Below are 18352 nucleotides of genomic sequence, written 5' to 3'. Positions count from 1 at the left end.
ATAGAGTAAACAGAAAATCCACCCATACTGACCGTTACCTGCAAAAAGATTCTAACCACCACCCCAGACAAAGAAAAGGTGTGATTAAAACCTTGCTGGACTGGGCGCACAAAATTTGTGAATCGACTCATTTAAAAGATGAGCTTGACTATCTACAGTTGCAATTCAAGAAAAATGGTTATTCGAACAAGGAGTTAGACCCAGTACTAGGGAGAGAATCAGGATCGACGAGGAACGACGGCCGGCCAAAGGGAAAATTTTCCTTCCGTTCTTCAGTAAGAATAGAGATCGCATTGGGAAAGTGTTGAGCAATTACGGTGTGGATCTACCTTCAGAACTACCAGAAAGATAAAAGAATGTTTAAGATCGGCAAAAGATATACGACATCATTTAGGTACTCCGAGTGCATATAATATTCCTTGTAGTTGTAGACTGGTTTGTACTGGTAACACAAAAACAAGTGTTAACACCCATCTGGTTGAACACAAGAGGAATTGCCGCCTGTGACATAAGGAGAAATCGGCCGTAGCGGAACATCTTTACCAAGATGGTGATCATGAAACATAGTTCACTGAGACGACTGTCATATCAAAAACATCGCATTATCACGCGCGTATATATAGAGAGACTATTGAAATTTATAAACACTACAATAATATTAACAGAAAAGAGGAAGATGTTAAATTAGATGAAATTTGGATGTCAACATTGCAACGTAAGAATGATGAGCGATTACTTTCAATCGAAAATGTTCGCATTACCAGAGATAATCTCGTAGCCGGCGTCACGTGATGGACTGTGGTTGCCTCTACAGTGCCCATATATTCGGTGCTCCTCGAGTTCTGGTTGCACTTCGGCACTTTACCTCTGAAGACGTCGGAGAGGAAACGTTAGGAGAGAATATTATACATCGACAACGGCCTATTAGCCCGCAAGTTTGTGGTGATGTCAGTCACATCAGTCTTGACTGCACGAAAGGATACATAGTCAGGTCATCATTGGTTGATGATTGCTGACGTATCTCACGGTGGTGCTTTGCTTGAAAGACTTAAGAATATGTGGCCTTTCCTACGCATTTTATTGAAAAAGCGGATCAACTTTTAATATGTGATTCTACAGTAATTTTATATTTCTATCGTTCCACAGTGTATTAAATCCTAGGTGCACATTGCTCTTCAGTGTGTTAATCTTATATGTTTGATGATGGCTGTATGAGTCCTATTCAGATGACAAAATACAAAATAAAAAAGCCGATAAGTATGCTCCTAGAGAGCAGTACTTATACTAACAGTACGTTTATTTCCATACGCGGCCAACAGAGAGCAGCACTGTTCAACATTTCTCGAGATGCTTAACGAGAGTTTTGAGAATTTGGCTATTTTTCTCCGAGAGTCTCGAGCGAGACAGAATAATGTCCCTAGTTAAGCGAGCTAATCTGTGTGTTAAACGGGTGAATTAACCACTTATAATAAAAAATGCCATATTTCTTTAGTAATATTCAGTATACTTTAGTTCTCATTCTGTCAATCCTAGTCAGTAACTACTCCCCTAGATAGATAACAATTCGCGTCTATGGCTGATGTAGCTATTTTACATCTAAACCAAAACGTAGGTTGGCTCATTACATTATATTTACTAGATATTGATCAGTTTACATCGTCTGCAGCTACCTTGTATATAATATTACAGACATGTACCTAGGTTTAAGAGAGACAGTGCTAATAATCAGTAGTTCTTCATTTAGAGTGACTGGGTCGCAATGGCAAAAGTCAAACATCACGCAAGAAATGACTTTACTGCTCACATGACGCGTCTAGAAATTTATTACCGTCAGATATCTACAAAAAAGCATATACATAAATTTTTTATATGACATAGTAGTTGACAGCTATAGCATTCCACTTGGCACAAACTGTACTACACCTACCCAGGAACGATTGCTGCACATAGATATGGCGTTTCAAGTTGTACGTGAAACAGACATTCGCAGACTACAGACACAATTCTGCAGAGTCCGGACCAAGAAGCAATTTTTGCTATCTGGTGGGATTACGTGGCGCCAATGCACATCAACTGATCTACGTTTTTATATCTTGTGTCTGGTGGCTGTGAACCAACTTACTTTAAAAGAATTTTTTTCTTTATGAAAGTGGCCATTACGACTCTACAGTGATAAAAGGTTACACAAAATATTCGGGGGTATTACGGGGCGCCACTTATCGTCAAAAGCTACAGTCACAACAACAGTGCGATATGACAAGCGCCATAAAGTTAAAATATAAAATAGCAATACGAACATACGCCACAAATCTAAATACAGGTAGTTCGACAGGGGATAACAATATTGTTAAAACTAGGACAGTCCGTCTGTCACACTCAACTTCGGCACCAGAAAGTACCCAGTATGCGCTACTGTGCTTACATAAAATAGAAGAACAATTATTTTGCACATGAACACAACCTGTTTTTTATGAAACAGGAAACATTTTAGTAGAAAAAAATCCATCGTGAGGGATAACTTGTCATGTCCATATAAAACTAAGAAATTTTCGTGGACCCTCGTCACCAGTTTATCAAAGGGCTCGCCGCCACCGCTGATGAGGCCAAGTTACCATTATTGTTACGGTAGGTCGAGTATGTGAGTTCGTGAAACAGCTTCTGGTGCAGGACACCGGTAAGACAATTGCTCCCTGCCACTGTTACACAGCTATGCTCCAGGGTCAGGTAACAGGATAGGAGAACGAAGGTTCCACAACACTCCAACAACTTAGTAACAAAGTCACACAAATGAGTTAAAAAGGTTTATTTATCTTTGTGACTAGTTGAATGATTTAAGTCTGCAGCACTGCAGGTAATATAACACAAAACAGGCCCTTAATGGCTAAGTGCAAATAATCGTAGGTAAACTTCACAGTACTTAGAAAATGCAATTTACAACTCCTGTCTCTTCACTTCTAAGAGTTCACTAAACGACGTTCCCTGTCTAAGTGAGTCCTGGACGATGATCTATAGTCAAGCGGGCGAGAGCTGCTCTTCTGTCTTCCGAGGACGCTTCTGTCCGTTGTCATCTGGTCATTGGCGAATTGAACTCGGCCCGCGACTGGCCGAGGTGAAGTCAATATCTTCATCTTCAGCGCCGCCCTTGGCGCTGATGGAACTCGCGCAAGTGACGAGACTCTATGGCAGTGGCACCAGCTTGCGTCTTTGTGCCTACGGTGCTTTTGCCCTGGCTGTGTCTTGTTCGGACGACATTGCAGAAATATTATTTGGTCCCATGTACCGCCATAGCTTCAGATGGCTCTACTATAGGACTTAACATCTGAGGTCATCAGTCCCCTAGAACTTAGAACTACTTAAACCTAACTAACCTAAAGACATCACACACATCCATGCCCGAGGCAGGAATCGAACCTGCGACCGTAGCAGTCGCGCGGTTCCGGACCGATACGCCTAGAACCGGTCGGCCACAGCGTCTGGCTACCGCCATAGCACATAGTGCCATATAGCATATAAAACACATAGTGTAATCGTACATCCCAAACAATATAAGTCACATACGGTAGATGCTAGAGAGGGAAAAAGGTGGGGAGGGGAGAGAGGAGGAAACCGGGCACTTACCGTATCCGTAACTTGAAATTGGAGAATTTTAGAGTAACGTTTATTGGAGGTACAGAAACACTTGCCTGTTTCACCAGCTAAATTAATTTTAAATACGGCAGTTTTCGTTACGATACCGCAACTTTGGGCCTTGTCGGATGCTCACTAATTTAAGGCTGCTTGCAGACGCTGACGCTGGCCAACGGCGACCGCATCACGATGGCTCCCAACTGCAAGTTGCTGTTCGAGCCGGACAACGTGGACAACGCCTCGCCGGCGACGGTGTCGCGCATGGGGATGGTCTTCATCAGCGCCTCCTCTCTGCGATGGAGGCCAATCGTAGAGGGTTGGCTGCGCAAGCGTTCTGAGGGCGAGTACGCCGTGCTGTCGCACCTCTTCGATGGCATCTACGATGACCTGCATACCTTCGTGCAGGTCCGGCTGCACGCCAAGATGCCCATACTAGAGGCGATATATATTCGCCAGTGCGTCGACGTGTTGCAGGTGAAGTGTTTCTACCTACTATCACGCAGATAAGTGCAGATGCGAATATCGTTACGATGCAGCATGGCGCAAATCGTAAAAAGACTGGGCGTGATCGCGACACGAACTGCTCGAGCGGGTCCACGAGAAATACGGGTCCCGCAACGAACTTGAGACGTCACACTAGTCGCCTTACTGCTCGGCTCCGTGCAGGTTCCAGGATCAATCAGTATGTCAATCAAAAGGTAACCACCGAAAGCCTGAACTTTGTCGTGCGCTATCGTTAGGAATTATCAAACTCGCCCAAAATAGCTACTCGCTCCCGGCCGGAGACTGCTGCTGGCGCTCGTATGACCTGCCTGCAGTCACGTGCTGTAATGTGTGCATTGCGACTTGTCTTCCTCGTGGGCCGCACTGCTCAAGCAGTTTACGGCACAGCTCGAGAAATCTCTGGCTATGCTCGATCTTATAATCACCATGTCATCTGCTCACTTCTATTGCTACTACCTCCATGGCGTGTTTTATCGTTATTTATGTACTATGGAATTTAGTGAACTGTGAGACATAGCCATTAGTCTCTTCTAGGATACAGGTAATATCCAAAAACACCAACTAATCAACCATGTATCTCTCCTAAAAGTCGTCAGGCGCGTCAGGTGTTTTGGCAGATATTTTCTGCCAGGCTAAACAGATACTACTCATCACAAGTTTCATGCGATCCGTCCCGAAATTTACCCACCCACCAACTTTAAATTCAACCCACCCATTCCACCTCATAAAGGCTCACTCTCCCTCGCCTACCCATATTTCCCTGCTCCTATCCCCCATTTCCCCTTCAAATATTGGCATCACCAATACTCTCCCCATTCTCGTTTTCCAACAGCCTTCTCTGCCCCATTGATACCACGCATCAGTCCTCCATCCTTATCTCCTCCTCACTAAACCTTATCTCCTCCAACATAGGGCCCCAATCCCAGAGCAGGTCCTTCCTGTTTTAGTGGCAGTGAAGTGCTTCTTTTTAAGATCAATGATTTTTTAACTCCATTTTAAAAGTTTTAAACGTACCCTAGTTGTTTTCCGTTGTACCCTTTCATTATTACTGGTTTTAATTTCAAGATGAACTACTTGTTTCACATACACATGAATGCTTCAATTAATTTCTCCCATCCCAAATCTTTAAATCTATGTAAATATCTCACATTTATGATTTATTTTTACTTGTCCAGCTGGCTGAAGAGTGGGTTGACAGTACGGCTGAAAGACCCCCCCCCCTCGTCCCCCCCTTCCCATACGGGCGAGACGGAATGAATGAAATAACAACAAAGGGAAAAAAAATTCATGCGACGCTGAATGCCAACAGAAAACGTCGTTTTGCTACCTGTTGCAAACAAAATTATTTTTAAAATGGAATTTTACGTGCCCACTCGATAGTGGAGTCCCACATTACTGTAGTACGGTATTGGTTTTGTCAATATATATTAGCAAGGACAGAACAACTCCAAGAATAATGAGTGCTGTAGCAGCGACTGACAAGGAGAACACTTGGCAATCGGCTTTTTGAATTTTTTTATATTTATGGTGCGTGAAATTCAGAAATCAAATATCAGTTTACAAAGCAGTTCAATGCAATTCTCAAAAACTCGCGAAAGAATCAACTTTGAAATCCTTTCGTGTGTCTTGAATACCCGAAAGTAAGACCGGTTCATCGACAGACAGCACAACGCAGTGGTAGTGTACTTGCCCGCCACCCCCCCCCCCCTCCACCCCACCCTTCTACGTGGACTTAAAGGGTTTGATTTCCGCTGTGCTAAAAAGGTTGGTATTCAATTTGCATTTCCGTGAATGTTTCTTTAGTTGAAACAAACTTTATTAACAATATTTTATAAAAGGATTAGTAATTAAAAATATATATTTGCTGAATTTTATGTGTGATATGTAATTAGAAATAAGAAGACGTGCGTTTTTCATAAAAATAACAATTAGATACGTGTTATTAGCGCATGTTTGATAAATTTTATATTCAAACTGAACTGGACGAAAAAGACGAAAAGAGGAAGACATCGAAGCGATTCAGAAGCGTGGTGCTAGATTTCTTACCAGTATGCTCGAGCAGCTCGCAAGTATTGTGGAGATGCTACGTGAACTCAAATGGAAATCCCTGGTGGGAAGACGATGTTCTTTTCGCGAGGCACTATTGAGGAAATTTAGGAAACTAGCATTTCAGACAGACTGCAGAATGTTTCTACTGCCGCCAACGTAATTTTGTGCGTGGACTACAAAGATAAGAGGAGAGAAATTAGGGCTCGTACGGAGCCTTGTAGATAGTCGTTTTTTGCGTCGCTTTGTTTGCGAGTGGAACAGGAAAGGCGACTGTTAGAGTGCTATGTGGTACTCTCTGCCACTCACCGTCCGATGGCTTGCGGTACACGTATGTTGACATAGACGTGGATGTTAATGAAATTTAAGGGACGCTTCTCATAATTTAATCCCTCGAACAGAGCGATGTTTGGGATAAAAACTTGTAAACTTTGAAGGTCCCATCGCGTTATTGCTATAATAGATCCTGAGAAATCAGTTCCCAGAACAACCACCTCTGGCCGAAAATAATGGCCTTGATACGCCTGGGCATTGAGTCAAACAGAGCTTGGATGGCGCGTACAGGTACAGCTGCCCATGCAACTTGAACACGATACCACAGTTCATCAAGGGTAGTGACTGGTGTATTGTGACGAGCCAATTGCTCGGCCACCATTGACCAGACGTTTTCAATTGGTGAGAGATCTGGAGAGTGTGCTGGCCAGGGCAGCAGTCGAACATTTTCTGTACCCACAAAGGCCCGTACAGGACCTGCAACTTGCGGTCATGCATTATCCTGCTGAAATGTAGGGTTTCGCAGGGATCGAATGAAGGGTAGAGCCACGGGTCGTAACACGTCTGAAATGTAACGTCCACTGTTCAAAGTGCCGTTAATGCGAACGAGAGGTAACCGACACGTGTAACCAATGGCACCCCATACCATCACGCCGGGTGATACGCCAGTATGGCGATGACGAATACACACTTCCATTGTGCGTTCACCGCGATATCGCTAAACACGGATGCGACCATCATGATACTGTAAACAGAACCTGGATTCATCCGAAAAAATGACGTTTTGCCATTCGTGCACCCAGGTTCGTCGTTGAGTACACCATCGCAGGCGCTTCTGTCTGTGATGCAGCATCAAGGGTAACCGCAGCCATGGTCACCGAGCTGATAGTCCATGTTGCTGCAAACGTCGTCGAACGTTCGCGCGGATAGTTGTTGTCTTGCAAACGTCCCCATCTGTTGACTCATGGATCGAGACGTGGCTGCACGATCCGTCACAGCCATGCGGATAAGATGCCTGTCATCTCGACTGCTAATGATACGAGGCCGTTGGGATCCAGCACGGCGTTCCGTATTACCCTCCTGAACCCACCGAGTCCATATTTTGCTAACAGTCATTGGATCTCGACCAACGCAAGCAGCAATGTCGCGATACGATAAACCGCAATCGCGATAGGCTACAATCCGACCTTTATCAAAGTCGGAAATGTGATTTCTCCTCCTTACACGAGGCATCACAACAACGTTTCACCAGGCAACGCCGGTCAACTGCTGTTTGTGTATGAGAAATCGGTTGGAAACTTCCTTCATCTCAGCACGTTGTAGATTTCGTCACCAGCGCCAACCTTGTGTGAATGCTCTGAAAAGCTAATCATTTGCATATCACAGCATCTTCTTCGTGTCGGTTAAATATCGCGTCTGTAGCACGTCATCTTCGTGGTGTAGCAATGTTAATGGCCAGTATTGTACATTCAGGAAATGATTAAACAGATCGTGATTATAATACAGCTGAAACTGTTGTGATGCAGTTGTCAAAGTCAGTACTAAATAAAGGTCACATATCTTTGTAAATGGATAAACGGTATGCTTTAACAGAAAAAATATACCGGGAGATTTCAATAAAGCAAAATTTTAAAAGGCGGAATACATAATGAGGGGCTACAATGGCATATTAGCGTGCACTGATCGAACTGGGACGACCGTATTATTTCTTCACAGCACAAAAGAGTAGAAACGACTGAACATAGCTGAAACCAACGAAACCCTACGGGGGAATGAGTTGTATCGACCGCAGGTTTCCGTGTTATGAAGAAATACTTGAAAGGGTACCGAAAAAACTTTTTTAAATATTTGATATGCTACTTTAAACACTACAGCGCCAAAGAAACTGATATAGGCATGCATATTCAAATACACACATATGTAAAACGGCAGGATACGGCGCTGCGGTCGGCAATGCCTATGTAAGACAAGTATCTGGCACAGTTGCTAGATAGGTTACTGCTGCGACATCGCTGCTGCCGGAAAAAGATCCTGCAAGAACGGGACCGACGACGATTGAAGACAATCGTTCAACGTGACAGAAGTGCAACGCTCCCGCAAATTGCTGCAGATTTCAATGCTGGGCCATCAACAAGTGTCAGCGTGCGAACCATTCAACGAAACATCACCGATGTAGGCTTTCGGAGACGAAAGCCCACTCGTGTATCCTTGATGACTGCACGACACAGAGCTTTACGCCTCGCCTGGGCCCGTTCAACATCGACATTGGACTGTTGATGACTGGAAACATGTTGCCTCGTCGGAAGAGACTCGTTTCAAATTGCATCGAGCGGATGGATGTGTGCGGACATGGAGACAACCTCATGAATACATGGACCCTGCATGTCAGCAACGTACTGTTCAAGATGGTGGAGGCTTTTTAACGGTGAGGAGAGTGTGCAGATGGAGTGATATGGGACCGCTGCTACGTCTAGATACGACTGTGACACGTGACACGTACGTAAGCATCCTGTCTCATCACCTGCATCCATTCATGTCCATTGTGCAGTCTAATGGACTTGGCCAATTCCAGCAGTTCAATGCGACACCCTACAAGTCCAAAATTGCTACGGAGTGACTTCAGTAGCACTCTTCTGAGTTTAAACACTTCCGCTGGCCACCAAACCACCCAGACATAAACATTATTGAGCATATCTGGGATGCCTTTAACGTGCTGTTCAGAAGAGATCTCCACCCTCTCGTACTCTTACAGATTTATGGACAGGCCTGCAGAATTTGTGGTGTCAGCTCCCTCCAGCACTACTTCAGACATTAGTCAAGTTCATGCCACGTCGTGTTGCGGCACCTCTGCGCGCTCGTGGGGACCCTACACGATATTACGCAGGTGTACCAGTTTCTCTGGCTCTTCAGTGTAATTCCTATATTCTGTACAACAAAAACAACATGAGGAAGAACAACGGGTATAGACTTCAAATAGCAGAACCATTATTACAAAAACAAGTTTACAAACGACGAGGACCATTATCGACCTGAGATATATCAATGAAACTAAATGGGCAACGTTGGTGTCATTTTGCGAAAAATATAAATCCCACGCCAGTGAATTAATCATCCAACAAGAGCTTGCACAGTATTTACATAAAATAAGAAACGGAGTGGAACGACGTGGGAACGTAAAAACAGTGGAGATGCATTACGTGTACCTCATCGTTTCAAAAAATATCATACAGCTGAATATTACCAGTTGTCTACGAGTGTTCTCAAAACATAATTAATTGAAACTAAGTATTAATTTACAATTTATTTCTGACACGTTATCCACTTGCATATAATAAAGAACTTTTGTCTCTGATGAATCGATCACATTTACTTTCCAGACGTTTTAAAATTATTGGTTGTGCCCTAACATTGTTTATCACTTCACAATTCCTTACGTTACGCCGAATAATACAATACGACGCACACATTTTGCGCAGCGTCAATCACAGGCTCTATGGCTCGACATGCGACCGGCCTTCTTGCTTCCTATGGCCCTGACAATGGGAAGATGGTGGGTTAATACCCGCTCACAAAGATTATCCAATGGCCATTGTCCTTCAGTGTAAGAGTCTAGTGCACCTATCGGCGGTACGAAGGCATTTTTGAGTCTTTTACAATGTGATGCACCATGCTGTCCGTGTGCTGCTCTGTGAATCGAATCTTCAGGTACCATACCCAATCAAGTGGCATTATTTCGATTATTCACAGGATGGTTTCGCTGACCACAACTTCCCACTGTCTCGACTTCATTGTACTACAGTCGGAAATGCATCTGTACAAGAAAGCCACCCTTCTCATTCCAGATACCTTTCCACGCATACCCGAGTTGTCTCCCTGGCAACCTCATTACGAATACCGTAGCATCGTATTACGGAATTATGTCAGAAAGATACACTACAGCAACGACAATTAAACAGGATTTAAGTACAGGAATTCCTTGGCAGCACTCTCCCATAATTGAGAGCATATCTTGTTGTTTTGAAGGCGTGTAGATATTGTATTCTACAATGCGGGTTGGCGGGAAGTAGATTGTGGTACGACCACTGCGAAAGCCATTGTCTTATCGTACTTGTTATGTCGATAAACATTTGTTCACCACGTCTTCCTTCCCCGACTTGTTCCGTCTCGGGTGCCGTTCTGTCTCAAACTGTCAGCTACAACTAAGGAGCAGCGCTACTCGGTCGCTGCTAGAGTAGTGGTTATTCTTCGTGTTTTATCGTCGCTATTATTACATATCGAGGAAACAAATATCGTACTAGATCCAAAGGGCACGTATAATTCCGCTAATATGGTTTGTAATAGAAACACACGGACGTTTTCTGTTGGCACAGGGCGTCGCATTAAACTTGTGATGAGCAGTATTTGTTTGGTCTGGCTCCATCTACACATTGCAAAAGCGAAATTTCTTATATCTTGCGACAGACCAGAGCGGTGAATGACTCTTAGGAGAGACACCATGTTTTAAAAATTAAAGTGTTTGTGGCTGAAGTTGACGATATCTCCAAAACCACCCACTGCCAATCGCTGGGTTTTGTGTCTGGTGCTACCCTTGGTTCTCCGTGTTGGAATCAACAGCAACAGGATCATGGGTTATCGGGACGTTGTAATTCAATAAGATAAAGCAAGACCGCTTGCCCGTTTTGTCCTGACCTACCTCGATACAGAGGGTGCTGGACTGTTGCCCTGGCCAGCACATTCTCCAGGTCTCTCAGCCAGCGAAAACATTCAGAGTTATGGAATCCCGAAAGACTGGCACGCCACCACTTGCCAGCCACTAAGACTGACCAGCGTCGACATAGAGCTGAAGAAGCGTAGAATGACAGCCGCATCTATCAGCCAAGCTCAGTTCGACTCAGTGACCAGCCGGGTTAGTGGCACTGCTGTTCCGGAGACAGTAGCACTCTCATACCAAATTTCTCAACCTGTATACCTCAAATCACCTACATATTTATCAATATTTTCTTTCTATTCTGCCGGCCGGAGTGGCCGTGCGGTTCTAGGCGCTACAGTCTGGAGCCGAGCGACCGCTACGGTCGCAGGTTCGAATCCCGCTTCGGGCATGGATGTGTGTGATGTCCTTAGGTAAGTTAGGTTTAATTAGTTCTAAGTTCTAGGCGACTGATGACCTCAGAAGTTAAGTCGCATAGTGCTCAGAGCCATTTGAACCATTTGAACCTTTCTATTCTTCTGTGTATGCATAATAAAATTTCTTTATTTGGGACCCTTCTTGGTATTGCAGTGTTAAGGGACAGCAGTGTATGTTTGTGACATTCGATTCTTTGAACATGCCAGTCCATCCCAAGCACAGTTCAGGTAGATGCAACAGGGCATGAGACATGATTTTCACAGGCTCTCTTTGCTTCATCAGTTTCTTAGTCACTGGTATACTCAATACATAGCCTCACAGTCAAAGATCTATCACGATTTCATAACTGCAGTACAAGATCCTACACGAGGCCTGTCTTTACGTAAGTACAGTTTTGAAATAAAAATAAAACATATAGACTTATCGTAGCAATTTGATTTTTACATGAAGGGATGTGTTTTACTTTTCTACGTAATTCCCGCCAACATTAAAGCCCTCGTCGTATGGCACAGCCAGCTTTTGATTACTTACCTCGTCGAAATTAGACAACCACTGCAATACGGTCATTTTGACATCTTCAATCGTTGTCGTGATGCTGAGCAGCCAAATGCTTCTCCAAATGCAAGAACACATGGTAGCCATTGGGCCCTAGATTGGGACTGTATGGAGGGTGATCAAGCTATTCCCAGTCAAATGATAAGATCAGCTTTTGAGTTCGATAGGTTGCTTGTGGATGGACATTGTCATGAAGCAAAACGATCCCCTTACTCAGAGTGCCAAGCCTTTTGTTCTAGGTTGAACTGCGCAGTTCTTTTTAAATCTCACATTAAGTTCTAGAATTTATTGTGCCACCATGAGACAAAAATCCACAAGCAATACCCCCTTCCTGTCCCAAAAAAACAGCTGAAATAATTCATTTTATCTTCACTTTCTTGTCTGGTGTTGAACGCCGCCATTCCATGGATTGCTGCCTTGATTCAGGTGTAACGAACCACGTGTGTTTCGTCGCTGACGACAGGTTAACTTAAAAACTCGTCATCTTCCTCACTGTACCGTTCTAGGAAAGCCAAAGAACTGGCTAAATGTTAGCTTTTATATACCTCAGTCAGCGTTTTCGGTATCGAACTGAGCATAACTTTCGATAATTTAAAGGTTCTGAAACAGCTGCATATAGGACACTTCTAACCTCTTGAGGAAACTCACCACACAACGTCGAAATCGTAAAACGTCTGTTCGCTCTCTCTTTTTCATCAACTTTCTGCATCAAATCATCAGTATTGACTGAAAGTCGCCTTCATCATGCACAGTCGTAAGGTCATCTTTAAAAGCTGTCACCCATTTCCGTACTATTGCGTCACTCATGGTGTTTTCCCTATACACTTCAGTGATCTGACGATGAATTTCAGCCGCTTTCATGCCTTTAATACTAAAAAAAAGCGTGTATTCTACAGTCGGCGGGATTCTCAATCGGAAGATGCCTTTCAAACACTCACAAACAAAGGTAAACACGCAGAATGACAATATAATGGTGTCTGTGGCATGCCAACAGATTGTAGTACACGGCGCACGTGTGCTGAATGCTGACCGTGGCACTGCAGCGGCGGGTTTTCAAAATGGTACTAATTTTAAAAACACAAGTTAAACGGGCAACATCTTAGTGGAACCCATTTTTAACACTCAATCTTTCTCCATCTCGTTCTCCATTCTGAGCAGCACGACGCTAGAACAAATCATCCAGAAACGTGCGTCTTGTCCAAAATCACTGTTTATTCAAAGGTTTGCATGTTATCATCAGCGGAGCGTCCCTGTCGTCATATGCAGTCAGCAAACCAGTACTTCTGCCGTATTGTCAGCACTAATGCTTTCCAGTCCCAATCTGTTTCTGGTTGCTTTCGTCTCGTCTCATGCTCAGTTTACCCTATTATTTCTCACTCTTCTACGGACTTGTCAACATCTCTTCTTGATTCCTTCTGTGCTGCTGCCATAGATTTCTGTTAAATGTCTTTACTTACCTTCTACGAAAACGTAATCAGGAAAATATTTAACACAGTGTCAATTAAACTAAAACTTCTGAAATACCATATTATTATTAACTTTAACTTTAACTTCACGTTCAATTTTCTTTGAAGATTTTACTGTTCAGTTCCTGCGCTCCCCGCCCCCACTCGTCCCCCACAATACCGTTTCATTATCGCTGATCGTAGTTTTCTCGATTCGTCTGAAGTCTCCATAGCCATTCTATGTCTCATTTCTGCCACGAATTTGTGGTTCTCAAGAAGAGTCCTAATTTTGTCTTTGTTCTCTACATTTGTCATCTGGTATCCAACTGTTTTAAGACTTTGCTGCATCTCTCTCCTGTCTTCTTTCTGACATTTCTCATTACAAGTTGTATAATTCTGTTTCCTTGTATTAGCAAGATGTGAAACAACTAAGAGATTCTTTCTTCTTCATTGTGCTAGCGACTGGTTCAGTCATTGAGGAGAATTCTCCAGACTCCTTCAACCTGACACTTCTAATTTATGCGAGTTCTGATGATGTCTCTTCTTTCACTTTTGAGGAGCTAATCAGTTCTTCCTTCATTTTTAATTTGGAAAAGGGTTTCGCAGTCACAAGTGGCTTCTGGGAAAGTATAGTGTGCTTAACTTCTGAGGTCATCAGTCCCCTAGAACATAGAACTACTTAAACCTAACTAATCTAAAGACATCACACACATCCATGCCCGAGGCAGGATTCGAATCTGCGACCGTAGCGGTCGCGCGGTTACGGACTGTAGCGCCTAGAACCGCTCGGCCACCCCGGCCGGCAGGTGTTTCTCAGTTAAGTTCTGCTTGATGATGGCTCCAAGATATTTAAACTGTTGTACTATGTTAACTTTTTAATGACAATTAAGATTTTGCTTATACGCAGAGGTTTCATGGCCACGACAGTTTTCTCGAGATGTATTTGTAATCCTATTATTAAGGCGATTTTTGGAGGTTTGTGATCTGGGCACGAACGTCTTCAGTGTCAAGAGCTAAGTGAGCTAAATCATCCGCAAATCCCTGGCAGTTTGTTCTTATTGAGGGTTTTTCTCCAATTTTGACTTAAGGTGGGTCTTTGTTTCCCAAATCTTTATCACGTAATTGAAGGCTAATTTGAAAAGCAGGGTGGATAATCCATCATCTTGTCTAAGTATGGTTATTATTGTGAAAGCTTTTGAAATTTCTCCCCTTATCTTTACCTTGCGATCTTTATCGACTAAAGTTAGAGTAATGATTTTCATTAATTAGAATGAAGACCACATGTTCTGAGAATTTTTAAAAGTGTGAATATTGATACTATCATATTTTTTTAAAAATCTCTCGATGAAATGAAGAGCTGTTTGTTTCTGTATTTGTAATATTCCATTATTATTATTATTACTATTATTATTATATTGCTGATGTACTATGCATATTGCAATTATTTGTGTGTCTATTATTATTATTATCATCATCATCATTATCATTATTATTATGAACTACTGCTGAACAGCACACATTGCAATGTTAACTATCTAAGCATGTCTTGTTAAATCTACCCCGAAATCTTACAGTTGAAATAAATGCCTAAATACATATTGCCTCAGAGATCGTATTTAGATATCTGTTACCGGGTCGAGGTTGGTTAATCTTCTCCAGTCAACTCAAGTTTGATTAAAGTCACGTTGCACTAGTACCTAATTTCTACAGGGTAACTGTTAGCAGATGATGCCTAGAGCGCAGTAACTGAGAAGTGCAGGACAACGAAATGTAGGTTCGAAAACACAGCCTTGTTTAAACCGATTTGTGATGTGAAGTTGCACTGAGGCGTCATTTTGAAACAGAACTTGACTGCCGGTGGTATCGCGTAGCTCAGTCTTACGAAGCTTACAGAACAACCAAATTGTCTTAAAATATAACGTAAAAACAAAAGGTTGATGCCTTTTTGTATCTGGTAGTAATAAATAATTAGCTCAGATTTATTTCGATGGCATTTTGCTGTCTCCTAGCACAGGAGAAAGTAAAAGAGGAGGTTACAGGTCAGTCTGCAATCCCCGAGCAGTTAGGAACAAATGCAGAAAGACAAACTTCCAGTAGTGGCAACCTGAGTGCTTGGATCAACGCCAGACACAGTCACAGGGCATCTACGAGGGGGCCGGACTTTGGGACGTAATAGGATACTCACAGGGAACTCAACTGTCTGAATTAACTTATTTATTTGCTTCAGATTAGCTACTTCACTGTAGCCTAATTCTAAGAACCGGAAAATCAAAGGATGCAACTGGTTGCACAACAGAATTCATTGTCTGAGTCCCTGGGGCGAAGGCTAACAGAAGTAGCAATCACTAGCAGTATTGTAAAGTACAGCATTGAGAGCAACACTCCATGTGAAAAAACAGACTTGCTGGAACTTACCCGAGACTTGAGACAAGAGACATGGAGAGGATGTTCCTTCGAACTCCTCTGAATATAAAAAACCTGGGTTTATAAAGGATTGTGGTGACGTCTGGTTTCTCTCTACCGGTAGGCGGCCCGCCAGTCTGTCGTCACTTTACGGGCGTCGCCAATCTGTCGTGCGGCTCTGCACGTCCAGGGTGCCTCAAGCCAACCACTTTCTGATTCCTCCCCTTATCCCACTCTGTAGGTTGGGATATTCCTGACTTTTACATTAACAAACCCCATGTTTGATAGCAACAGCTTTCAGCTGAAAGCTAAACTCCACTTCCGTTCCTATTACGGCTAGCAATACCGTGTTATATCTCACTTGGCCCCGCCCTAGAGGCTCTCGTGGGTTGGACCCGCTGTTCCCATCTCACTCTAATCCGCGTAAATCTACTGAAGTTGCTGTTCTCAGGAGCGTTTTTCACGTTTGCTGCTTCTGCTAACACGCACTTGTTTGTGGCCATCTTCCACTGTAACACGTTACAACAGCGTCTAGGCACTGTATGAAGTTACCAGTTAATTCTATGAAGCGAAATCTCTGTCCTGGGACAGCTGCCCAGAGCGTTACGATTCGCAGGGCTTACCATTACAGTTTACTTCCAATAACCTAACCTTTAACACTTTTCATGATCTCGGCATTGTCTCTGATTTCCTATCCTGGAGTGCCCTCGTTGGCTTCCAACAGCCTTAAGCTTAACATTGTAAGGTGTCAGTACACGACAGCTGGTTGAGATATTTATACAGGTTACAAGCTTCTAGGACTTGTAGAGAAGACTGAGTAGACAATATTTTGAATTGGAACCCATGTTCGGAAGCTTACCGTTGCCGTGCTGCAGCCGTTTGAAAACATGTTTGCTAGACAGATATGCAACACGTTAGTCATGGTCGGATTGGCTGGTGTCATTTAACGTCTGTTCTATCTCCCTGACCTGGTTAGAGCCTCATTCACGTGTCTGGTAGTGTTACAGCAACATGGTTGAGTTCACATTTGCAGAATACATCAACATACTCCTTCTGTATGGCGAAGCTCCGAGCTCATGGTAATGGAAAAGCTGCTCGTTGCCTTTATCAAGATCACTATCCACAACGTATGACTCCATCGCATACCCTTTTCGCTACAATTATGCAACTGTTTCGAGAAAGGGTAACTTCACTGACAGCAGGCTCGACAGTGGTGCTCCGAGGAGACGCCGAATACCCGAAGTGGAAAAGGCCGTACTGCATCACGTTGAAGCGAACGCTCGACCACTCTACGAGCAATTTCTTTGGTTACTAATGAGTGGAACTGCAAAGAAATTATCATAGGTTTTGCCGATGTAATTCACTTGATGTGAAAACAATGAAGGAGTGGTATTGTAAATTGCTGGCAACTGGAAGTATTCTGAAACGTGTTCTGAGGCATGTCGTAGTGCTTCGGAAGTGACAGAGGAGGACATCTGACAAGCGTTGCCCAGAAGCCCACTGTAAATCGATTCGGCAGGCATCTAGGCAACTTAATGTACTTCGAGCAACACTGCATCGTGTAGTGCACCATCGTCTACTTCCAAAAAGCAAATTTTGCAACGTCTGGTGCCGAACAACAAACCATGCCGACAATAATTTGCCATGGACATGCTGCAGCGTATTGACAAGAATGCCAGATTCCAGGAAAGATGTTTACTCTCAGATGAGGTATCCTTGCATGTATCAGAAACAGATAATCGGCATAGTGTTGGGATTTGCGGCTCGCAGCATCTGCACGCTATCATTGAACGTATTCGTGAACATCTGATGTGAGTTAATGCATGACATGATTGTTGGACCGTTCTTCTTTGCAGAAAACACAGTGAATGGGTCAGTGTAACTGGCCATATTGGAACAGGTTGTTCACACTCAGATACAAGACTTGCAACACATCATCATCTTTCAACTGGATGCGGCTCTGCCACCTTGGTCAACAGCTGTTCGTAAGTTTCTGGATACGAAATTTCCCAGTCGCTGGATAGACGTGGAGGACACATTGACAGGCCACCACGTTCCGCCGACATTTCCCCACTAGGTTTCTTCTTGTGCAGGTTCTTATGCAACCAAATTGGACAATATTCCTGTGTGCAGACGTTGTATCGCTGAATTGATTGCAACTATGGCGGAGGACATGTTTCGGAAACCATGGCAAGAAACTGAATGCAGTTTCCATATTCCTCGTGCTAGAAATGGTTCACATGCAGCTTTACGTTATTTAGATGTGCCAATATGCCATCGGCAGTTGCGCCTCCAACGAACGTGGCTGAAAAGTGCTTGTCTCAAATAGGCTATTTCAAGTTATATGGTCCACACAAAGTTTACGTTCCCAACA

At 43.5% G+C, this 18352-nt stretch overlaps 1 protein-coding gene across 1 annotated transcript in view; it reads left to right on the top strand.

Moving 5' to 3' along the window:
• The window catches only part of LOC126456197 (dynein axonemal heavy chain 8-like), a 503569-nt gene that overhangs the window by 214039 nt on the left and 271178 nt on the right, over positions 1–18352 (top strand). The window contains exon 21 of the mRNA XM_050091951.1: positions 3784–4101. Coding sequence (XP_049947908.1) covers positions 3784–4101 — 318 coding nt within the window. The remainder of the gene's footprint in view (positions 1–3783; positions 4102–18352) is intronic.

This window comes from Schistocerca serialis, chromosome 2 (genome assembly GCF_023864345.2).
Source record: "Schistocerca serialis cubense isolate TAMUIC-IGC-003099 chromosome 2, iqSchSeri2.2, whole genome shotgun sequence".
Classification (NCBI taxonomy): domain Eukaryota; kingdom Metazoa; phylum Arthropoda; class Insecta; order Orthoptera; family Acrididae; genus Schistocerca; species Schistocerca serialis.
Note: the sequence above shows the minus strand (reverse complement) of the source record. Positions and strands in the feature narration are given on the sequence as shown.